Source organism: Podarcis gaigeae, assembly GCF_964106915.1.
Source record: "Podarcis gaigeae genome assembly, chromosome: 7".
Classification (NCBI taxonomy): domain Eukaryota; kingdom Metazoa; phylum Chordata; class Lepidosauria; order Squamata; family Lacertidae; genus Podarcis; species Podarcis gaigeae.
The window spans coordinates 56,931,719-56,957,412 of record NC_139683.1 but is presented as its reverse complement, the minus strand read 5'-3'; the positions used below and the strand labels follow the sequence as shown (position 1 = coordinate 56,957,412).

The 25,694-nt window shown below is 39.3% G+C and overlaps 1 protein-coding gene across 13 annotated transcripts in view; it reads right to left on the bottom strand.

The window, feature by feature from the left end:
- ATP9B (ATPase phospholipid transporting 9B (putative)) overlaps nt 1–25,102 on the bottom strand; it is a 118,411-nt gene extending 93,309 nt beyond the window's left edge. For 2 of the 13 annotated variants that reach the window (XM_083746879.1, XM_083746880.1), the window contains exons 1-4: nt 24,853–24,977; nt 14,389–14,562; nt 6,462–6,638; nt 1,531–1,644 (exon numbers count right to left, since the gene is read on the bottom strand). In XM_083746879.1, the coding sequence (XP_083603005.1) occupies nt 1,531–1,644; nt 6,462–6,557 (210 nt within the window). In that variant the 5' untranslated portion in view covers nt 6,558–6,638; nt 14,389–14,562; nt 24,853–24,977. Of the gene's footprint in view, nt 1–1,530; nt 1,645–6,461; nt 6,639–14,388; nt 14,563–24,852 lie in introns of all 13 variants that reach the window. The other 11 variants (XM_083746881.1, XM_083746882.1, XM_083746878.1 and 8 more) reach the window with 10 other exon arrangements.
- Nucleotides 25,103–25,694: the final 592 nt, after the last annotated feature.

Below are 25,694 nucleotides of genomic sequence, written 5' to 3'. Positions count from 1 at the left end.
CAACAAACTGTGGGTGTGTAGCTGTGTTAACAGAGCTGATAGGGCCAATGCACACTGGCACCCCACTCTCTCCTTTCCTGGTTCAAGATACATCATAGTTTTCCCTTCTGTGCAGCTTCAGTTTGTGCTTGCTCTGCAAATCAGGAGCGAACCCTGGTTTTCAATTCTTATTTAGAGAGCAAGCACAAACCAAAGATGACTTGCTTCAAACCAGGAAAGGAGGAAGGGCATTCCAAGCTCAAGAAGGGCATTCCAAGCTCAAGAAGGGCATTCCAAGCTCAGGCACATAACACCAAAGCATGGTTTTGATGTTACAGCTGCACCAACCCATGGTCTCCAAGACATGAAGCTGAGGTGCATGATAAAAATCATCAAGCACACTTACTTTTAAATAAAGGTTGAGATGTAAAACAAGAGAAGACTAATCTCCTAAACGAGTTTTTCTTTTTGCCTTGAAGGTGCGTAGCTTGACTTTCGTTAAAAATTATAGTGAGTCAAAACTCAGTTATTTAGGAGTAAGTTCCATGGAATCAATTACTTCCAAAAGTGTACTGAAACATTTGTTTCTAGATGCATATACTAGATCAGATATACCAAACTTTTGGACTATGTGCCACATGTAGACCTTATAGCATTTTTTTCTGGAGTAGTTATAAAAAAGTTTGGCCAATTCCCTTTGAAAATAAAATCAATAATCAATGTTAAATGCAATATCCTGGCTATAGCCAGATACTCCCAATGTTTTTAGAAAGCACAGGTAGAATCGTAGTTCTTAAATTATAGAACATACAAGTTGTAACTTTCTATTATAGATAAAAGTATATTTTTTTAAAAAAATGTACTTACTTTTCCCAGACACACACAGGTCCATTTAACATGAGAGTCACATTTCTTTTGATCTGACTTGGCTCAGATGTAACACGTCATGATCTGTGAAGTGTTGTTAAGAGACCAGGAGTACCCCTGTAATTCCTCTCCTTTCCTCACAAGATCGTATTCTCCTTTCCTCCTTTCTCATTCAAAATCCCCCACTAACTATGGTTAGTGTTGCACAAAACCATAAGTATCTGAAACTAAATAGACTTTAGCGTCTGGTTCAAAGCCATGTCATTTGACATTAGCTCTGAAAAGAGAATGGAGATCATTCAAGTGAGAAATGGGAGAAGCATGGAAATCAGAAGTATACTCCTGATCTCTTAACCATTAAGAAATAGGAAATGTTTCTTCTGCACTGAGTGTCTTTCATGTGTGGTAGAGGCTAGTGTGGTGGAAGAGAGCCACAGAGCTGATCCCCAAAGCTGCTGTCAGGGACTGGGATGGGACAATGGCAGAGGTGGGCTTCATGAACACAATCCTGTGCTCTTGCCAGCATGTGTGCACAGAACCAACATCACTGCCACTGCTCTTTCCAGGTAAGCTGCCATGCCATCAGTGTTAGGAGACAGTTCTATACAACCACACTGGCCATGTGCACACAAGCTCATAAATGAAATATATATATATATATAGTTGTATAGCATTTTGGATTACCAGAGGAGCCCAATAGGTGTAGAGGTAGCCTATTTTCAGCGCTGGTACGAACTGTGAGCAGGAGACTACGAGAAAATAAAGATTCAAGAAAAACTTGAATTGTTCATATAAAACCTAAAAGTGAAAGAAAAAAGAAAAACCAGGAAATGGTGCTTTCAAAAACATTTCCAGTATGCAGAAACTTTTTTTATGTAACAGGAACTTTAATCACAATTATAATCAATAATAGTTTCTTTTCCTTTTTTTTGAGTGCTGCTTTCAACATGGCTTGAACTATCTCTACTAACACAGAAAAATCAATCAATAGTAACATGAACATTAATGATGATGACTATTACAATATAAAATATTAAATAGAAAATTCATCCATAATATAGGCATTATAGTATCTGGCATTTATTGTAGCACTACAGAATGTTCATTAGACAAAACATGTATTACCTTAGCAATACTTAGCAATACAATAAGCTTATAAGCAGAGTTCAAGAATGTAGAGGAGGGTATCCTTTACAGGAGCCCAGACACTGATAAGGGGTGCCCTGTAATTTAGCAATAGGGGGTGGGTAAGTGTTTGGTGGTTACTAATAGAATCATAGAATTGTAGATAGTCAGCAAGCTTCGCTAAGAATTGTTTTCAGGCTAGATATTTTGTTAAACAAAACTAGCACACGAGGAAGGTTGGGTAACAGTGTGAGCCATAGCATACTTTTATAAGTTTAGAAGTATAATTTCAAAATTAAAAGAGAAGCATTTTTTCATGGCTCATGAAACTGTATGCATGGAATGGGACTGTGGTGGGTATGTAAAGGTTAAGGGACCCCTGACCGTTAGGTCCAGTCGCTGATGACTGGGGTCGTGGCGCTCATCTCACTTTATTGGCCGAGGGAGCCGGCGTACAGCTTCCGGGTCATGTGGCCAACATGACTAAGCCACTTCTGGCGAACCAGAGCAGCACACGGAAACACTGTTCGCCTTCCCACTGGAGTGGTACCTATTTATCTACTTGCACTTTGATGTGCTTTCAAACTGCTAGATTGGCAGTAGCAGGGACCGAGATACGGGATCTCACCCAGTCGCGGGGATTCGAACCGCTGACCTTCTGATCAGCAAGCCCTAGGCTCTGTGGTTTAGACCACAGCGCCACCCGCGTTCCAAGTGGTGTGTATGTAGGAGAGGCCAATGCTACTCGTCCTCAAAAAATGTTTGAGCTTCTAAAAGATACTTCAGTTATATCTCCACAATACAGATGGGGAACTAACCTGAGAAAACAGTGATTTGATTAATGTTCTCTAAATTCATAGCTAAAGTGAGGCCACTTTTCAATAACAAATGTAATAAAAGAACAACTCCAGTATTGCCTAGCCATTAGCAACAAGAGTAATGAATACAGAAAAGAAAAGTACATAACCTTCCAAAAAGAAAGAGTTATGATATAAGAGGAAACCGTATACATATAATCAAAGTGATACAAAATAGTTGCTCTGGATTGTACTGCACAATAAAATCAGCATAATATAACCTGTCACTCTACTATTATCCCTAGCTACTCTCCCCAAGGGAAAAATGTTAATATTGTAATTTATTTATGTTTAAATACATTTCCTTTTTTAATATGAAAATAAAGAATGTTACCCCAAAGTCTGCATGTGGGTAGAATGCAAACACAGTACATTCAAATGTAAGCTCCAGACAAACCAACGTATTATGGAAATTTCAATACAAGGAAATTCAATTGGTTTAGCAGTTATTACTGATTTACAAGTATGTGTACAAATGCTAAGAGGTACGCTACAGAAATACTGTGTTTATATTTACAATGAAACTTGATTATTCTGTTCTAGAATGTTTAAATTCTTATATAAATTAATCTCAGCAGGGTAACAATATTTCCTCCCTCACCACTAATTAATTTAAAATCCCAGTTAGTATCAATTAATAGCTCAGTAATTTGCATTCATACTAAAGCCAGAATAGGATTCCAACTGTGCAATTACAAAACGCTTTCAAACTATTCCATTTCCTAAGGAAAAGTTTAAGAAAAAATATTCCAAGACTAATAATGCATCTGGACTATGCTGTGCCAACAGGTGTTCACAAATCATGGCTGATCTTTGCAGGCATCGGGACTCTGCCTAAACCCCTGAAACACACATTGTGCATTTAACTACAGTAATCAATGTCTAAATGTATACTTAATGACCTTTAGGAAAACGTTCAGTGTAAATAGAGAAAATTTTGGTTTCATGCAATGAAGATGAAAATATTTGTCTGCATGAAAGCAGTTGACATTAATACTCTCAAAAGAAAACACATTATGGAGTCCACATTATGGACTCACTTTTTCTTTTTAATAAAGAAGGGGTTATAAGTAATATCCTTGTATGTGCCAGCTAGCTGAATAATGTTGGTGGGTTAGGGGGAGTGTAAGGAAGGGGGGAAAACCAGTGCACAAGGTTTACAAAAATCTGCATTCTTACTGAAATTAAGAATTGAAAGACGCAGCATTCTTGTCAACAAGTAACCAACAAGATAATTTATTACTGTGGAAAAAGGCACAGTATATAATGGCCTGTTTATTTCACACTCATTGAAACACCTCTCCCTCAAGAGTTACTTTTCAGTCAAATATTAAATTAGAAACTAACAAGGCTGGCTATCCAAAGAATCAATGCTAAAGTCATAGAATTTACTGAAATCAGTCAAAGAACAAAAAAATAAAGCCAAACTGTGCCCTTTTGTGATTTGCACAAAATGTATTACAACAAATTATTATTGTCAGTGTTGAAAAGAATTCTGCATCTTGAAAACCATAATAAGCCAAAAGAAAATCTGAAGAGACAGAACATTATTTTAAACTGGATTTAGTTAATACAGGGTTTTGTTATATGCCTATAAAACACATAATAGCCAACACCGTATAAAGGTTTCTTACATAAAAACAATTGCTACATTTATGGGTGTTTTTGTAATCTGTACCACTAGCCATACTGGGGAATTAACTTTCCAACCACTTATTCTGCATTTAAAGTCAACACTCTGCGAGGAACATTTCAACAGAGATGTGAAAAACAAAAAAATAAAAATAGGAGGTTGGTTTACTTGTGAGCTCAAAATAAGGGAAAATATTTATCCCTCTCTCATTAATGCACAATTTAGTGCCACTAGGTAATACACAGCTTTAAAACTGCAAAAAAGCAATATTAACTCTTAAAAATTTCTTGGATAAGGAATGAATGTGAGTAAAGAATATGTATACGGATTTTAGCCCTGCTTTGTTATTCACATTTTATACTTAATAACTGATTACCAAATATTAAATACATGTTCATATATAGCATTAATGTATACAAGCCACAAGTTTACCCAATTAAAAAAATGAACACATGAAGCACTTTCACTTCTCTACACTTCGCCCTTTGTGTTTTGCACAAAAAAAAGGGACAATCCTATACAGGTCTACTCAAAAGTTGGTATTACAGAGGTCACTTCCAAATAAGATAGCATAGGATTGTAGCCTACAGACAGGTCTTTTTCTACTCGTGTTTACTTTGACCTGAAGGTACATACAATACAATGCAATGCTTCCAGCAAGGGAACAATTTGAAGTCAAATTTATACAGCCTTCAAATCGACACACATTTTACTAAGAGGTCATTTTACATGTACCTATCCTGAATAGTAAGATTAAAAATATTCATTAACAGGTATTTTAAATCACCCAAAACCTGTAGGATTAATCTAATAAAATTTTAACACTTAAAACTATTTTTTGTCTTTGCTGGAAGATTTAATCATATGCTTATCTATCCTACTAAAATCAATGAAACATAAACATGCTTAACTTTGTCTGGATCATGTCATATAATCATGTCTTAAAACTGGTGTGCCCAATGTGATGCCTGAGGCCACAATGGCACCCGTGAAAAGCTTCCCCTCACTCCCCCCTTCACCACTAGTTATCTTCCCCCACCCCATACACCTTGGAAGTCAGCAGATATCAGTCTGAAAAATTACAGTCAAGATGGGGGCTTGTTGGTATTTCCTCTTTCAGCTCACTAGCCTTCCATGCTGAGATTGGCCCTCCATCAGAAAACGTGGGAGGGGAAACATTTTTTAAAGAAAAAGGTAAGGTGTAGGAGATGTGAGACCCAAGGGGTATGGAGAGAGAAAGGAAGAATGGAGCAGCCAATCAGATGGGGCAGGGTAAAAAAAGAAAGGAGTGTGTGTCAGAGTAAGTGTCAGAGTGTACAGGGTATGTATATTTGTTTCCTCCCATCTTTTCTATGTGTCTCTTCCTTGCTTTGTTTCCCCTCTCTTCTCCGGGTTTCTATGTCTGCTTCCCCACCCCAGGGTCTGGAGGTCTGTGTTTGCCTTCCCCCCTCCTTATCTCTGAGGGCCTGTCTTGGGCATTCCTCCTCCCAGCTTGCATCCCTCTCAGTGCCCAAGAAACACATGCATGCAGTGGGAATGAGGAGAGGGCACTCCCTACAATTTGTGACAGTTCAAGCTCAGAATGGCAACTTTTTGAAAATTCCAGATGTGCCCACAGGCCCAGAAATAATCTGCTTTAGAAGATTAACTGTATTTATTGTTGGGCATTCTCTTGTTAAGCTGTTTTATTGTTTTCCTCCCAATGTTTTATTGTGCCCTTGTTTTTTAAAGAAAATATATACCTGTGATCTTTTGATGAAGGGTGATAGACAAATTAAATAAAAACAATACCTAAAAATAATTTGCCAGTCTCTGCTCCTCACAGGTAATCATCACTGATCCCACTAATCACTTTAACCAACAAGCACATTTCTCAGTGGGAAAAGAGGATTGCCTGAACTTCAAATAAGCATGAAACGATTGCACAACTTATCATTCAAATTATTTGTTTTAAAATATTGTAAGACATACAATTTATAAGGGACATAAACTAAGCCCACCTTTAAGGAATCATTAGTAGCCTTACCCCAGGTATAAATGTAAAGATATTGTATTTTTGATTTTTTATAGCATTTCTTGGATATTTTTCTTCGCATTTTTCAGGACATCCAAGCCATACTGTGCGCGCTTTGAGTTCTTTCTTTCTCCGGCAAATGTTTATGAGCCAATCACAGCAACTGCAAGGAAAAAGAAAGCTATGCTTTAAATGTCAGTAAAGTATATTCAGCTTGCTAAAAGGAAAGCAGTGGTTCTTAAAGAAAGTAACAGATCTCAGATGCCTATTTTTTATTTTTACAGTATTTGTAAACAGAGTCATGTCCACAAGCTTCCTGTGTATTTTAGGAGTGGTGCTAGTTCTGTCTTAACCACGTTGACTGAAAAGCAGTTCCATAAATTCAGGGCACAAAGCCTGGTTTTTACTGAGTTCAGCAACAAAGCTAGGGAAAGGATGCATTGGATCTCTGGCACTGTTTTCCTAGGCTTTCCCTCCCCCATCCCATGCACTCCCGATAGCACCTCAAATATGCTTCAAAGGGCTCCTGACCTTCCAGGAAAGCTTATTGGAGTGCAGGCTGCTGCCATCAGCAGAGGAAGGCTGAAATGCCACTGCATATATATGTGGCACTTTGCAACTCGGCCAGCAGCTATAGTGGACAGAGTATAGGATTACTATTTTTTTAAGAACACTGCAAGATAAAATATAGCACCTATATGCTTAGGAAAGCTGCCCTGGTGGTCATAATCTATATAGAAAAGAACTGCTTTATTGCTTTGATGCAGCACTATAGATTTTAATATGTGAATTATTCAGTTTTGTTTGATTAATTTTAATTCTTAATAATACAACAAATTAAAGACTTTCAACATTTCTTTGTGCTTTCAATTACAAAACAGAATATTTTGAGTGAAGAATTGTTCATGAATTGGAAGGCTGACTCGGGTAACAACTATTCCTCCCCCTTAGGCAGGTGCCAAAACCTTCATCAGCTTAGCAAACAAATTACATATGTTTGAACAAAGTTTGGCACTGCTAAACAGTGGTGATGCCTGTGATAAAGGACTGATTGGCACCTAGAGATAAGTACACTTTAAGCCCTCAGACGCAATGAGGTCTCCACTGCTGGAAATAATTATAGATTTTGACAATTCAATTTTAAGTATTTATTGCAAGCAAATAGGATTCAATACTTTCAAGACGTGGATATCAGCAAGCCTGTGTCCATCTGAAGCAGAAATCCCCATCAGTTGGTATACAGAGGCTGCTGCATGCCTTTTGCGATCATGTGCCTTTTGCCCGCAAAACAGTAACAAAGGCTCCTCTATGCAAGTCAAAGCATACATAGTTACATTCAGAGAAACATTTGGAAGAAATAATCTAAGGTTAGTATTGAGTTTAGAAATAAAACATTTACACAACTGTTGCTAACAAAGGGTAGTAATGAGACCTAATGCTTAAAGAGCATTAAAAAAATATACTTTGAGTTATGGGGAATGTAATTTTTAGAGGTTGCTGTTAATATTTCTTATCAGACATTCACCATAAGGTCCTAGGGTGAGTTGCAACAATTAAAAATATATACCGTATTGGCCTGAATATGAGCCTCACTTTTCCCAAATTCCGACCATGAAAAGTTAAAAGTGTGGCTTATATTTGCAACCTTATGGTATGCAGCCAGGAGCATGGGGCAAACAGCACCAGGGAGTGCGGCAAAGCGGTGCCCGCCCTGTGCATAGTCCCTCGTCCTCTCGCCCAAAGCCCGGGAAGGGAGAGAACGAGGAAGGGTAAAGGCCACCAGCAACACAGCATGGCTCCCCCGCCAAGCAGAGAGGAGCAGCAAGGAATAGAGCGGCTTATATTCAGGTTCCCCCCTCCTCCAATTTTAAAAGTGTGGCTTATATTCAGGTGCGGCTTATATTCGGGCCAATACAGTATATTAAAAACAGTTAAAGCAGATTACAATAAAAAGGATAGGTTGGGTCCTAAAATATATATCAAAAGTGTCAAAGGCCAGAATGAAAGAAGTGTGCCTTCAGCATATGAATACTACACAACAAAGGTACCAGACTCACATATGTGGACAAGAAATTGCACACCTTAAGACAGAATTCTGTCTCCCATACTGCCACCCCCCTGAACTTCTGAGCCCCCAAACACCACATCCAAGACTACCTCTGCCAGCTCAGTCTAGAAGGCTGTAGTGTAGCAGGGCGGATGATACACTATCATCCCTGTTCTGATCCAAGACCACAAACAATTCCTTGAACCCAAGAACAGTGTGGATTGGTCTCACTGCGAGGGAGTTTGAATTTCTATCGATGATGATGGCAACAGTCCTTACCACCACTGCTGGCCTGGAGCGGTCTTACACTGCATAAGCAGGCAGACTCAGCTGGGTCAGCGTAGGATATGGATTTATAGATTTGTTTAGTAAAGTTATCAAGCCCTTCCAAAATATAATTTCTTGTTACCATAGACAACGTATCAAATGACATGCAAATTCAATTTGGATCAACCCAGCCATGACACAACTATCACCTGATACCCAATATAATAGCTAAATGCTTTGGACGGGAGAACCAAATACTTTTGCTCGCATTCTAACTATACATTGAGTTTCCTTTTCATCTATTTTTTTTAAAAAAGGTTTTTAGACAAAATCACACAATTTCAATTTATATAGACAATGGAATTTTTTAATTAAATGTGCTATTATAGAAAAGATGCAAGGACCTACTTGCTATAACCAATAGTACAAGAGAGAAGGCTGTTGTGTTGTTTTACTACTTACCTCTCTCATCTTTGTCTCATGTACACATATATATTTCCAGTATAATTAAAGTTAACAAAAACTCTGGAGAGCGTAATGAATAGCACAATAGATTTTGTTAAAGTTTAACTTCTTATTGTAATAAAAACCCTATAGTAACATTGTTTTTCCCTAAAAACAGAAAAAGTACCCTAGTGGCACTGATTAGAGATGTACTTAAAAGAATAGCAATTGTTGAACAAAACTGGTATAAATCTTACTATTTTGCATATGAAATACGTTCTGCCAAGTCAAAAGCTGAACTTAAAAAACATTTTTAAAAAACTTTCCAGCCATTCCCACTTGTACTCATTTTCAAGCTTAACTAAAAGGAAATTACTCAGAACATTTTTTAAAAAATCAAAAAGACAAAAAAAGTCCCTATATTGGCATACTCAGTTCAAGGATAAGCTATTCTTTATTAAATTCTAAATAGCAAGAATTACAACTACGAAGAAAACATACTGTAATTAATGTACTCAACGGGTAGCTTCGATAATCAGGCCTAAAGTGACACTGTAGTCATGTCATTCTTAAAAGATCAGCATTTTCCCATGCCTCTGAACAACAAATGTGTTGCAGATTAACTGAAAGTGTACAGGCCATCTTACAGTCCAAATTAATTCGAGTATTTGATATCCCCTTCATTTCATATGGAAATGTTCAACCGCACCATTTTCATAGGGACAAAGTAGTGTCTCTGTGGGTATATACACATATATATCAGAGAGAACTGCAATGTACATCTCATGAGAAAGAAATCATTCTAGTCCAAAGAACTCCAGAGTATTGATCTATGTGCATTATACTTTCACAAGCTAAAAGAGAGTGTCTAAATTAAAAATGGAAGAAATAATTACAACTAAAAATGAGTTAGCTTTCAAAAGCTTAACATAGCATATTCAATTAAGTTTTATTCAAAGTAGACGCAAGGAAATTAATGGACCTAATTTGTCAAGTACATTAAATGGGTCTACTCTGAGTAAAACTTAGTTGAATACTATTCATTGGTTATATTTTTCTGAAGGCATTAATTGTATTACAGATCACTGAAATCAAGCACACAGGAATTCTGCCAATTCTGAGAAAGGTAACATAGCTACTGTGCTTAACAAGCTTAAAGAAGAGAGAGCTTGATATTTTGTTGTTTTTGACACTGTAAGGATAAATTTGGGCAGAATGTTACCTCATTTATAGGTAGTGTATCCTCAGACTTAAGATATTTGAGGAAAAGTAGTTTAGATATTCTCATTTTTTATACCGATGCTATTGACAGTTTTAAAATGCAAGCAATTCTATAATTAAAAATATCTAGAGGAAAACTGAAGTTTAGCAAGGTCTGTTAAGCTTATAATTCATGGACTCAACATCTTTAACACTGTTGTCCTATAAGGTGTCTACTCACTTGTATAGTGGTACCTCTAGCTGCAGACTTAATCCGTTTCAGTGTGCTGTTCGCACCCCAAAAACTCCACAATTAGATTGCTTCTGTGCACGCACGGGGGCAAACTCGGAAGTAAACACTTCCAGGTTTGCTGCGTTCGTAAACTGAAAGTCCGTAACAAGAGCAGGACGCAACATGAGGTATGACTGTACAGGTAACTCGCAACCCATGCACATTTAACTTGTGTACATTCAGCTTTACGCACTTGGCAAAAAAACTGAAGCAAGTTTGGCTTTACGTACTATCTTTGGAACATATCCCCATGTAAGTTGAGAGTCACCTGTACATATAATTGACTTCAATTACTCCTTGGTAAATGTTAAAGCCTGAATGTATGGTTCCATCTCTGTATTTGGGTACATGAAAGAGCTGGGCTATCATTTGGATATAATAAATTCACTATTCACAATAAGAATGGGCTACTATAGAGAGGAAACATTTCTAAAAGACATAACTTGTGTTACAGAGCTGCACAAGAGATTCTGACACAGAGTTCAAGAGATACAGTGGTGCCCCGCAAGACGAACGCCTCGCAAGACGGAAAACCCGCTAGACGAAAGGGTTTTCTGTTTTGGAGGCGCTTCGCAAAACGAATTTCCCTATGGGCTTGCTTCGCAAGACGAAAATGTCTTGCGAGTTCCTGCGGATTTTTTTCCATCCCCCCCCTTTTCCTAAGCCGCTAAGCCGCTTATCAGCTGATCCGCTGGTAAGCCGCTTAACAGCTGATCGCTAAAAGCCGCTAAACCGCTAATAGCACTAATCCGCTAAGACGAAAAACCGCTATACGAAGAGCCTCACGGAACGGATTAATTTCGTCTTGCGAGGCACCACTGTACAGTTCAATTAAGTAAGGCACATGTCCTAGCAGGGCTCTTTCCTGCTTCGAAAGAGCACATATTTTGCTTTAGATCACTGAATAGAAGAATAGAATAGAATAGAATAGAATAGAATAGAATAGAATAGAATAGAATAGAATAGAATAGAATAGAAGGCAATGCTACAAGGCTTTGCCAAAACCAGAGAAGGTGGTCTTACTGTTTATTTCCAAGCTTTGGATGAGACTGGCCTGACATGCAGCATGACAAAATAGTGCATGGATCACAAAATATGCATGACAGATTTAGACCCCAACTGATTCTAATAATAATAATAAACAGCAGCTCAGTTCTCAACTTTTAAACAAAGCTTAATGAAAGCTGAAGTGCAAAATTGAAACTTCTAGAAGTAAAGATGGCTGATTTGGTTTGCGTCTAGACAACATTATGACATCAGCATCAGAGGCCCTAGACATCGGGCTTCAAAATTCAGAAGTGCTATATATTTGGCTACTTTCACAAAGTATATTAATAACTTTTTTTTGTATAATGTATTGTATCATGTGAGCCATTTGGTTCTCAGAATCAGCACCCTCGCTAACACTGTAATCATAGTTCCTGAAGCAACAGAGCCAGAGTTGTCCATGAGCAAGAGGACAGTGATGTTCTGCTTCTTCTACATGCAAAAGACAAAAAGTAGTACTGCAAAAGAAGTCCATACTAGAATTACAGACATGGTCAAATAATTAATGCATCCTGTTTTGCATGATGTTCTCCTGGCTTCTTCCCATCACTTGTAAAACTTTTAATGAGATGCCCTGCCTCTCAACTAGCTGGGGCTGATGGGAGATGTAGTCTGAAACATGGAGGGTACCAGCTGAGGAAGGCTGGTGTACATAATCATTTGTTATGTGCATTTCAGAGAGGGGTTTGTAATGTAGTGTATATGCAGCAGATGCAGTAGATGTCTGTGTACATTCCAGTTTGTAACTAACTTTCCATTAACCCTACGGTTGGTGAATGACAACGCTTTTAAGTGGTGGCTCAGGCTCCATCAACAAGACATGCAGCTTCTTCCAAGTAGTCCTCGGAAATTGTGCAGGGTAGCAGCAGATTCTTGGGTATAAGAAATATACTGATCTTTGTCCTTAGCACTGTTCCTAAAACCCCAAACCTAGCATACTGTACCTAGCTCTACCATCTAGGTCGCTCTCATTACAGCATTTCACTGCTGTCAGCACTGTAGCTGAAGTATATATATGACAAAGCAAACTAAATTGATCAATGATATTTTTATTTAATTGTTCTATATAGCCTCCCCCAAACAGAAATGTAAAAGTCAATAGATTATACAAAAGTACCTGAAAAAATGTGGGGGCCCCCCCCAAAGCTAATGACTATGGTTGCAATTCTGAGCACATGCAAATGTACAAATCTTAAGCACATTACTAATTACGGCAACTTTTTATTGTGAAAAAGTGTGTTTAATATAAGTCTAACATGAGAGAGCTCTGACAATGCAAGACTAATTTCCTCAAGAGACTCTGCTAAAGTCAAGCATGAGAGTTCAACACAAGAGGTTTATAAATGACAGCAGAGTACTGGGAGATAATTCTAACTTGTATTCACTCTAGAGTCATCAGTTACATGTACTTTTTAACCTTTAAAGCTGAAATGTTAACTTATCATCAGTTAATGAATTTACGTTTCCCCCTTCACCAACATCAATCAACTCAAGATATTACCCACCGTTAGTGAATTAGTGTTAAGGCTCTCGGGAACATCATTGAAAGGGTACTGCCATCTCTCTTTCCAGGTCATAAAAAATAAGTTAGGAATGAGGCCTCCAAATGGGATTTTTGCCCATTTTAATTCCTAAACTAATGAAACTTTGTAAGGACAATACGCTCTAGGAAAAAGGACCTTTTGGCAAACTATTTTGAGAGGATGGGCAGTGTCAGCAGCCAGTTAAAAAGAATAAAGCAGGAGGATAAAATGTTATTGACAGTAATGAAATGATCACAACAGCCATCACTGATGAGCCAAAGAAAAATGGAAAATCAGATTTTGAGGCCTAACGCTGCTGGTGCCCTTCCACTGTTCATATTCCGTTCTTAGACTGAGGTAAAGTTCGCAAACCGGGACACTACTTCCAGTTTTGCGGAGTTTTTAAACCAAATTGTTCATAAACAGGGCTGTTCTTATACCGAGGTACCACTGTGCTTACATAAACTCAGAACAAGGAGCAGCAATCTTTGGCCACTCATTATGGTCTCTCTCCAATGGCTGTTTCCAGAATCCCCCTCCCCACCCCACTTGCCTCGTGGTGAAATGGAAGTTACAGTCTCCCAGAGTAACCTGGAGGATAGGAGAAAGGCTCAGTAGAAGTACACATCTTCGCACACACTCTCTGAGCTGAAATTGCTCTGTTAGGAACCACCTTGGGACTTGACAGAGGCCAAGTAGAGGGAGGCTAGGAAGAATTAGCTTCAGAGATCACATAACTTCTGGCACATAGTCACTCTTTCCTCCAGTGAGAGCTTCAGGGATGAAGGAAGAACGAAGGCAAAAGATTATCTGCATTCCTTAATTCTTCCCCACCCCACAAGGAATCCTAAGAGGGTAGAAAAAAGTATTTTGGGGTTTGCTTCCACCACTTCAGTTCAAACCCGTCCTGCCCCACAGTAAACTCCATGGTGGCACATAATTGCAGTTTCTTAATTTTCAAATATTTTTCTTTCTAAATTATAATGAGTTTTGCTTCAAAATACTTTCCATGTTAAAAATCACCCTGGATTTACTTAAACTACAAGACAGGATTCAAGCTATCACAAAAAAGAAAAGAAAAAGAGCAACAAACCTGGTACAAAGGAACTTCCATCCACCGCAGACAAACCATTCCAAACCTCGTTTTCTCTGAAATATTCTGGCCCTTGGCAAAGTATGGTAATCGCTTTCATCATTTTCAAACCCTTCTTCAGACATCATTAGGGGCATTTCATCCAAATGTGATGACTCGTCTTCTACTTGGTACCTATTGGTTTTGTAAATAAATAGATAAATAAATGAGAACATTGGACTAACTCCAAATAATTGATAACATTCTTTTTAGCTGCTATGTATATATAGCATGCATTCAAAGCATTCTTGATATATAAACACACAATGGCCTTGTCTGCACACACTAAGCCAAATAATAGTTAAGCATGAATGAGCAAGTGCACTGGTATAGTTAGAAAACTGGAGCCACTTTGATCCTCCCCTGCTCCTGAAGCTAAAGCACACTACCAGGAGCTAAAACATAGTTTGACTGAGAGGACCTGAGAGGTGTCAGAACTGAGTTCCAGCTAGAAAAAAGCCCTGATAAGGCCTTTCTCTTTTACTGGTGTCAACCTCAGCAGCTCATACCAGTTTTTAGGCTGTCTGTCTTGATATCCCATGTGTGCATAGACTTCAGTACAGAATCTGATCAACTCCGGACCTAGGCCTGCTAGGAGAAGGTGTCTTTGGGGATATTCACACCACTGGCCACTGTCTTGCAAACAATATAAGACATTCAAGCAACCAATGTCCACCATATTTGGAAAAGCAACCACTGACCATAACTTGATCATGCATTTGGAAGCATGTGTGGAAACCATCTAATCATGAGTTTTTATTACAATAAAGAATGGTCTCATGCTTGGAATTCTGCTCTGTGATTGCTGTGTCATTATGAACTGAAGAGAGCAGAACCACTGCCCTCCCTTTCTATGGCATCATACAAGTGTCAAATCTTAGGGGGGGGGGGGGAAACCACGTGCTGCTGTTGGTACTTCTGGATCTGTGGCATTGAACTCTTTCATTACTTGCTAACCCCAAACTCTTCCTGAACCATGTTTAGTTTGGTCACTCAACCTCAGGTGCTTGCTAAGCTACAAAGTTATGAGGCAAGAGCAGCTGGAAAACAAAACAACCCTGGTCATTGTTTGTTTGATCATTTGTGGACAACCTGTGGTTAGCTGAACAACTATGGCCTAGCATTATATGGGAACCAGGCACATATAAGCAATGGTATCTATCTCATGGCATTCCTTTACACTTGTTAGTGTTAAAGTGGCTAATGGACCACATTAATAGGATACTTTTCTCAACATAATTTACACTGAAAAATCATGAAACAATTGCTGTTAAAACAAAGTTGTAATACTGAGAAATATATGCCTGACTGTTCAATCTGGGCGGGAAGGGGAGGGGAGAGAAAATCAAAATCCTCCATTGCACAACTTATAATGAAACACTTTGTCAAACATCTTTGTCAAAAATTACATATTTCTATTCACCAGTAAACTAAAAGCATTTCTTATCATCATCTCAGGAGTTAAAGAATGAAATTTATTCATACCTCTTATAAAAACACGTTTTCTCAAAAATATTTTAAAATCAAGAACTGTGGTGTTAACTCTACAAGTGTGCCAACTACTAAGATAACAAATAAGCATAATGTTTAGTAACTTGACTTCAAAATGCAGCCTTTGAACTGGCAAGCAATTTATTCTTCTCCAAAAAGCAATTTTCCTATTGTGTTAGAATTTTTACCATAGTATTTAAAAACAATACAATGATGAATAATGGATTTTTCATAGGGAAAAAATTTTGATTTCTTTGTGATCTAGTGCCATGTACACTGAATTGTGCTAGTTTACCATGAGTGACAAACCAATTAAGTATAATGCTAGAAACTTTTTATAAAATAAAGCTCTGAAAGCCACATGAATAAATAAGTAAGTATGCATAACACATCACTGGTGTTACTAAATCAGATACAAGACAGGTATCTGGAGAAAAAATGGCTTCCAAAAGAAAAAGAACATTAATATTAAACAAGTTCTAACAAAAAAAGAAACTAGGAGAAAAGAGATTACAATACGTACTTCAAAATTAACTTTTATATAAATATCTGCTGTGAAAATAATACCATGCTCTCTTCAAACTTTGATGGCTTTTCAAAGGAATAGTAACCAAATGAGTTCATTAAGTGCCAATTGCAATTTACTGTCTACTGCTTAAATCATATCTATATTTTAAAAAGCTGTTTTCTTTTATATTATCACTACACAAACTACGTAAACATCAGCAAACCAAAATATGCTTCTGCACATACACTATCATGAAGGAGCTATTGTAACATTCCTACCCCTCTATTTTTCAAGGCGTTCAGAATGACAGTCAAATATAGAAACCCTGAGCAGTCAAGCAAAACTCTAAGTTTCTTCGTGCATTACTCCTAATGTTTAATTCACGGTGAACTGGCAAATCGTCACAATTCTCTCCCATTGCTTCTCAAAATTCCTGGCACTTTATTTCTGAATAATATGCTGCTTTGGAGTCACTACTTCATTCTTATAGTGGAAGAATTCTTCAAGTCCAATCTTCTCCTTGCTTCTTTTAATCTATGAGAAACTTTTATACTAGCTGGGGCAATTCGGGAGAGAATTAGCACTTATGGTTTCATTCTCAGCCACAAAGAAGTGGGGTGTTGTATCAGAGTTTGGGTTAAACTGAGATATGATTAAATTTACTGAAGACACCACACTATATAAGAGTGTGGGGGAATGCAAAGAGTCAAACTGTATGAATGAGCATTAAAATGACAAAAGCAGTTTACTGTAAAAAGTGATGCACAGTGGGGCAAAAAAACTATTACATAAGTGTTGTGTGATTTATTTTTTAAAATGAATTGAATTAATTTGCATAGGGTAATTTGAATTGGAAAATGCTGAGTTTGCTTGGAAAACTTTTCTACTGGCCTAGAGGATAATCTAATTTAGCAAGTTTATTTTATTTGCATCTAATAAAAAAGCTAAAAACTATGAAACTGCCAAGCTTTCCTATTATTTATTTGGAACTGACATTGTTACAGTACTAATGAACTTTTGAAATGCAACATTTTATGCAGAAAAATAGAGGATGGAATTTTTTTCACCCCATATCATTGTGTAACATACACTGAGCTGGCAGCAAATGACCAGGGAAAAGATCTTGGGTTGTGGAGGTTTGTGTAACAAAAATGACACATTGTCATTACAGCAGAATTCTGTGCAGTAGTGAAAAAGGAAAATTCCACGGGATTGAGTCAGACTTGCTGTGAACACAACTCATTGCCCATGAAGCAATCTGCTGGAGGAAGAAAGAGAGAGGCAATATTAACCAAGTCCCCCTTCCTCATGTGCTATTCCATTGAATCAGGGGAGTATTTGAAAAAGCATGTGTGTGTAAAACTATGCATGCTGTTGAGAAAGAGGACAGAGAGTGTTTTTTATTACAGCCCAATAACACTTAATGGTAGATTTAGGAAAAAATTAGGAAAGACAAAAGAAGGCACTTTTTCATGAGGTGCAGTGTTAAATTACAGAATTTGCCAGGACATGGTGTGGTGATGGCCACCAACACAAATGTTTTAAAAGGATATTAGATAAATTCAATGAGAATTAAGCCTATCAACAGCCACTAGTAATAGTAACTACACTGGACCTCGGGTTACATACACTTCAGGTTACAGACTTCGCTAACCCAGAAATAGTACCTCGGGTTAAGAACTTTGCTTCAGAATGAGAACAGAAATTGTGTTCCAGTGGCAGCGGGAGGCCCCATTAGCTAAAGTGGTGCTTCAGGTTAAGAATAGTTTCAGGTTAAGAACGGACCTCCGGAACAAATTAAGTACTTAACCCGAGGTACCACTGTATATGCTGCCTCCAAGATCAGAAGAAATGCCATTCACTAGGGAACAACAGTGGAAGAGGTCTATTTTGCTGATATCCTATTTCTGGGCTTCTCTTATGCATCCGATTGGCCACTAAGGCGGCAAGGGATAACCATATATCCCCTTCCACATGCAATCACCTTCTAGTCCAGATTGCCTTGACAATTTCTTTGGTTTAATTACAGCAGCCTACTTTGAAATCTTGGCAGATTCCACAAACTTCATGCTGAACAATTCTCTGTATTCACATCTTCTTAAATATCACATGATATACACTGCAAAACTGCACTACAGAAATATTTCTAGAAGTCTATCTTAAAAGATAACTTGTAATTCCAAGCCAGCGGAGTTAAATTGTTTTCCAAGTACTTCCCTGTAGGTTTACCAGTTTTAGTAACAAAAACTCCTATAACTCTTATTTTTGAAATAATAAATGTGCGGTGTTATAATACTATCAAAATTTCAAACTATTTTATATTTAACATAGTCTCAAAGTTCACATATGCAGTACACGTTGAATACTAAATGCAGTTTTCATGTTTATGGGTTATAGATAACACATCTGTAGAAACATAGCAATATTTGGAATTTTATATATCTTTTTAGAGCCATTTAAAATAATATTTTTATGGATTATGTGAGCTGATGAATCACATATATAGTGAAGAGCAATTTCTGTAACTAGGATGACAACTTTCCCAGTGAATCTGGAAACGTTTTCAGTAACGACAACTGAAAGACCTGTAACGATACCCATGTTGCACCAAGCTCGCACATTGGTTCACATAAATACTTACCTAGGATGGGTCAGAACTTCTTATTCTTACATGGATGAGAACTAAGACTTTTAGTTTGCCAAATTTCTATTGCAATAAATGCCGGAGTTTTCTGTTTTAACAGCAAGCTTGGTATCTACTACGTGACCATTGTTATTGCAAACCTATGTCACACCCCTTGTTTGAACATTCTTAACTGGAATAAAGTGCTATTATTCTGTCTCATAGGACTGGGCAAACAGATTGACTGAAATAGTATAGTGATGTATCTTGTTTTATTACTTTTTTGTGGATAACACTGGGGGAAAACAAGACACTATCTCTGGCTTGATCTTAAAATAAAGATACCATGAGAATTGACTGATATATTAATACAAAGACATTGACAAAACTTAACTATATGAAACTAGAGAATGCTCACTATTTTTGTCCAAGGTTTAAGTACTTTGTTATCAGAGACAGATACAAAAACATAAAGATGTTTTAGAGGTGCAGGAAGATAACAAAAAGGCCAGGCAGTAAACATGAGCATGAGTCACACATACAAGTCCTGAACGTAAATAATAAAAAACCTTATTTGAGAATAGATTAGATAAACTAAGCTTTCAAAGGACAATCTTTAAAATGAGCTTGTGAAAGTAGCATATTTCAAAAGCAAGCTTCTGAAAAGCTATGCTTAAGACAAACAGATATGGTGATCTGAAAAATGAAACAAAACCCTATTTTCTGAACCTCTCTCCCCCATTAAAGAAAACACAAGAACAGAAACTGTCTGTTCCTGGACTCTAAAAGAACATATAATACAAACTAAGAATCAAGTAGACTATAAAATAGCTTTAAAACTGTATCTTTATTGAATGGGTGAAAAAAACCTATTTTCTTTTACAAAAAAAAAAGTTTCCAATTTGGACAATGAGAACAACATTTCATACCATACAAACACAAAATGTCAATTAACAGATTTACATTAATTCACCAAATCAAATATTTCACAACTACTTTAAAAATTCAGAATAAAAAAGAAAAAATAGTCTAAGATTTGCATGTAACTCATGAGTAGTCTATATACAGAACATGCTTCATGGGGACACATTTTACGGTGCAAAACCTGCTACCCAGATTATCTAGTGTTAACAAGTTTGCCAAAAACAAGATTGTATACATGATCTGATCCAACGATACATTTGAAAATGTATCAAGGATTTACTTACGTAAATAATTATGTATCTAGAAAACTAAAGTTCTTATCTCAGAGAGGCAATGTTTACTTAAGCACCATTACCCAGTTTACCACCATTTTCCAATCATGTTCTGGGGAAACATGGAAGCTTATAATAGCAAACATTGTTTCCTACATAGTCACACAGGAATATTGGGTGGTGTTCTGAAGTACAGTGGTACCTCAGGTTAAGTACTTAATTCATTCCGGAGGTCCGTTCGTAACCTGAAACTGTTCTTAACCTGAAGCACCACTTTAGCTAATGGGGCCTCCCGCTGCCGCCGGAGCACAATTTCTGTTCTCATTCTGAAGCAAAATTCATAACCCGAGGTACTATTTCTGGGTTAGCGGAGTCTGTAACCTGAAGCGTATGTAACCTGAAGCGTATGTAACCCGAGGTACCACTGTACAGTCTTTTCATGTGGGGCAATTATGGCCTGGCTAGCACACCATGAAAACAGATTGTGTATCCTATATTCATTGTATCCAGTACACAGGGTATCATGGCAGACCAGTCATGTGAAAAGAGCACGTTAAACTAACAAAGTCTGAAAACCACAACCCTTGTTTATTCAGGAATTGAATTTAAATACTTCTGTTTTAAATTTTGTATATTTTATATTTGTATCATTGTATGCTGCTTTGAGAGCTAATGATAAAAATTGGGATATCATTTTTTTAAACAAATAAATTATATTTACATCTGCAAAGATATGTATTGTATATGAATGCATTGTTAGTAAATCAACTTGTATATACAACACGGTAGCCTTTTGGAAGCTACTGTTTACCTTATCTGCTATTATCCTGAAGATGTACAGTGGTGCCTCGCTAGACGAAAAGAATTCGTTCCGCGATTCTCTTCGTCTAGCGGTTTTTTCGTCTTGTGAAGCAAGCCCATTGACAGCTTAGCGGATTAGCGCTACAGCTGTCAAGCGGCTTCCAGCCATCAGCTGTTAAGCGGCTTATCAGCAGAACAGCTGATAAGCGGCTTAGCGGCTTAAGAAAAGGGCGGAAAAAGCAGAAAAAAACCCGCGGGGGGATGCAAGATTTTTTTCGTCTTGCGAAGCAACCCCATAGGGAAATTCATTTTGCGAAGAGCCTCCAAAATGGAAAACCCTTTCGTCTAGCGGGTTTTTCGTCTTGCGAGGCGTTCGTCTTGCGGGGCACCACTGTACTGAAATCCATAACCTACAGACGGGCTCAGTAAGTTTACTCCATCATCTTCAACCCCATGACTTACATATTTAAGAAAACTAAAAATATGTTACCTTAAATCCCCAATACTAACCTAAGTTGGTAGCTAAATAATTTAGATGTACACACTGAGAACAAATCCAACAAAACAATATTTTTAAGGAACATTTTAGATTGTTCTTTGTAAACTGCTTGGAGGTCTTCCGTTGAGTAAGAAGTATATAAATTTAATTAAATAAATAAAATGCTAAACTTAACAAAACCCCTTTGGTCATTTCCTACAGCTACCAGCTGAATTTAATAGATTATAGTGATATACCTAAACCCCTACGTTATGAGTTTAAGAGTAAGCTGCCAAGTCCTTAGTTAAGGCATTATACCCTTATGCCCTTTCATTAACATATTTACAAGGTGAAATGAAAGTAACTGTATCTGAGATTACTATATCTGCAGCTCCACAAATACCTTGATATCAGCGTCAACAATGTGCAAAGGATTATATACGGTACATTCTGACTTCTGCTAACACAACAGAACTTCCCCTCCTCCTCCTCTCCCTGAACCCCCTCCACTCATCCTCTCTGCTCTTAATTCTCCACAGCAGGTCTGGGCTTGATGTTTGGGGTAAGGACCAAGCCAAGTTCCACTGCATGAGTCTAACCCATTCTACTTGTACAATGACTTAGTTGGCTACAACCCAGTTGGGGGTGTGAGAAGAACAGGACTCTAAAAATACAGTGTGATTTTGTAATACAGTGCTTAAGTAAAGACTTACAGCAGAATTATGTGCATATCTACTAAGTGTTTAGTTTCACTGCTTTAAATAGAGCTTACTGCCAGGGAAGAATGTAGCCTAAAAGTTCCTTCCCACATTTACAAGGCCTTAAATAATATTTGCACACCTCTATTTCATAATGAAATGTGATTCACATTACTCCATCACACCTTTTCATAGCCCAGTTATACTCCACACTAGTGAAGACTCCTCTCTTGAAGAGGGTTTTGTATCTGAGGTGATGCATGTGAGATACTGTATAGTTTGATGTAGTAAGGAAGATGGATAGTGAATGTAATGTATACACCAACAGCTGTCAAATGCTTGCCTTATCATAAATTTCAACTTTATAAATCTGTTCAAGTAACCTATAGGAAAGCTTATGCTTTAAAGACAATAAAAGTTAGTCTCTAAAGTACCACCAGAATCAATCTGTCTTTTCTTGTATTTACAATGTTCCCAAATGTGTTGATTTTAAAAAGAGGAAAACATGTTATCTGTTTCATCTTTTCTATAAGTACTTAATTTTTCATATGTTTCTCCAAATAAAAGATATCTTTACAAAACCTAAACTTTCTGTGCCTGGAAATCGGATCCCAGAGTAAAGATCCAAGTGCTTATACATATGCACCAGTATTTCCAGTTTCAGTTTGCAGCTTCTTTCTATCAGAGGCTGCCTCCACAAATCCCAGAGTACTGGATAAACTCCAAGCTGTAATTGGAAGGGAGTTCAGACACCTCCTTAGGAGTAGGACCAAACTCCCTGTTGCCATCTAGGAAATGGTATACCAGCCTAACTCAAAACCTTTGTAATCAAATGAACTCCTAAGGCATCTGAAATCAATTGAACCCAACGGCATGAAACAACTAAAACAACTATGTTAAAATGGTCACCAGATTCCATTTTTAAATAGAACACAGTAACAAATTTGTTCCTCTAGAGCAGTGTTTTTCAACCACTGTTCCGTGGCACACTAGTGTGCCGCGAGATGTTGCCTGGTGTGCCGTGGGAAAAATTTGATTCCTATTCAAGAGAATTACTTTATATATAGTCAATATAGGCACAGAGTAAATTTTTTTAACATTTTCTAATGGTGGTGTGCCTCGTGATTTTTTTCATGAAACAAGTGTGCCTTTGCCCAAAAAAGGTTGAAAAACACTGCTCTAGAGCAGGGGTTGTCAACCTGGTCCCTACTCCCCACTAGTGGACGTTTCAGGATTCTAGGTGGGCGGTAGGGGGTTCTACAGCACAAGCTGAATCCTCCTTCCATCAAGCACTGGTGGGCGGTAAGGAAATTTTACCATCAAGAAAGATGCATTAGTGGGTGGTAGGTATAAAAAGGTTGACTACCCCTGCTCTAGAGGAACAACAATGAATTGAACCTAGAGACCTGTTCAGGTGCTCTCCCGACATGTATGAGGGGAGAGTAGGCCTTTGCCCATTAATCATGCCCCTGGCTCACACAGACTCAGAAGAATGCACAAGAAGGGCACCATGCATGTACACAGGCACCCATGGAATGAAGAACCCATAGGATTCCCAAACACATGGGAATCCTTGCCAGTGCCTTTTGCAGTTGTTTCAAAAAATCAAAAGCCTAGAGACATCTGCAGCAGCCTGAATGAGAAAGTTCTGCCTTGTGAGGGGACTCTAATTTCCTCCCTAAACATCTTACGCCAGTATTTCCAACATATTGCAAGTCACCTCAAGTGCTCTGGTTAGTAGGGAAGGCCGTTAAAATCAACAATCATTTTCCTCCAAGTAGAAACAAGATTCAGTAGCCAACATCTACAGTCCAGTCTAGAAGTTTGGAAAACTGGGGGGATGGATTCCAGTTCTGCCACTGAACTCATCCTGGATAAGAATTAAGTGGTTCTGTTGAAACTCAACATATGTAAACAAACACCAGAAAGGGTAACCCAGACCATCCACCACATAAGATTTGCTCCAAGCTTGAGAAGGACATAGGCGAGAGACCCTTAACCACAGAGGTGCTCTCAACATTGTTCTTCGCCCATCCCTCCAGTTGCCTATGGTTAGAACCAAGTGTCAGTGGGGCCCTCTCTGCTTCCTAGAAGTGGCACACTGCTCTACCAACCCTTCCTTCTGATCCCAGAGGTCGACCCCCTCAGTGGCAACAAGGACACACTCTGCACATGCTCAGAGTATTCATCCATTATCACTTTCTATGTTCCAGGGAGGAGCTCTAGGGCATTGCCAAAGCAGGGCTCTGGACTTGGAAGAACCGGCCCCAGGACGAGACATCACACCCCCCTCCAAAATCGGGGCAAAGGGAGCCTGTCAAAGCAGCATCACTGCAACGCCAATCCCTGAGCACCTTCTCAGAAGGGACAGCCTCCCCCCCCCACCTCCAGCCTAAGAATGCTGACAGGCAGCCTGACCCCCCCCCCCACCACCACCCAAAGGCCCAGAGAGCCGCAGCCGCCCTGTCCTGTCCTGTCCGTCGAGTGAGGGCCCCAAACGCCTCAGCGGGGCGAAGGGACCTGCCAGCCAAGTCGGGGGCTGCGCAGGATGGAGCCCATCCCCCACCAGGCACCTCACACACCAGCACCCCTCACGCCCCCCCCCCCGCCACTTCCCTCCCGGCCGGTACCTGCTGTGCCTCTGCGCGGCGGAGGCGTTGGTGTAATACGCCGCCCTTCGTTGGGTGCTGCGCGGCACCGGGTGCAGAGGGATTTGGTCCGCCATCTTTCTCCGCCCACCCCCTTCCCCTCCCCCCGCCCGCCGGCTGGCCGCTTCCCCTCCTCCCCTCCCTCCCTCTGCCCCGGATTTCCCCCTCCCTCAGCTTAACGGACGGGCGGCGCCGTCACCGCCGATGCCGGCTGACGTCACGCGCCCCGCGCGCAGTGCGTCGGTGACGTAAGCGGGCGGGAAGCGGAGGCTTAGCTTTTCAAGAGAGCAAGCGAAAGAGGAAGCGAAGGGCGTGAGGGAAGCCGAGCCAGGCAGAGCGCAGGGTCCAATCAGCTTCCGAGAAGCGCTCGCGCTCCTCCCCCCAGCTGGAAGAGAGCGCGCCGGATGGGCGAAGCGCGGAGTTCTGAAGGGGCTGGAACGGAGCGGGGAAGGGAAAGCGAAAGCCCCGCGGGGTCGTAAGGCAGGCGCGGACCCGCGTCTCCGGCGTCTGTGTGGAGCCGCAGAGATCGCAGGATTCAAGCCCGGATGCCTCTTCCCGCTGAGCGCTGCTGCATTGAGTGTTGGTGAGCTGGAGGGAGGAGAAGATGGCAGCTTCTCTGCGTTTCCTTGCGGGAGTTCCTTCCCGAGAAACATGGGTAGAATCGGGCTGCACGAAATCTCCCTTCGTGGCGACGTTGACGATAGTAGAGCGGCTCACGGCACGCCGCTGTGTTTGGTCGGCATCGCCATCCCTGCATGCAGAGACGGTCGGTTCCGTTTCCTCATTGACTCAGAAAGTCCCAACGGCAAGAAGTTAAATTTCCA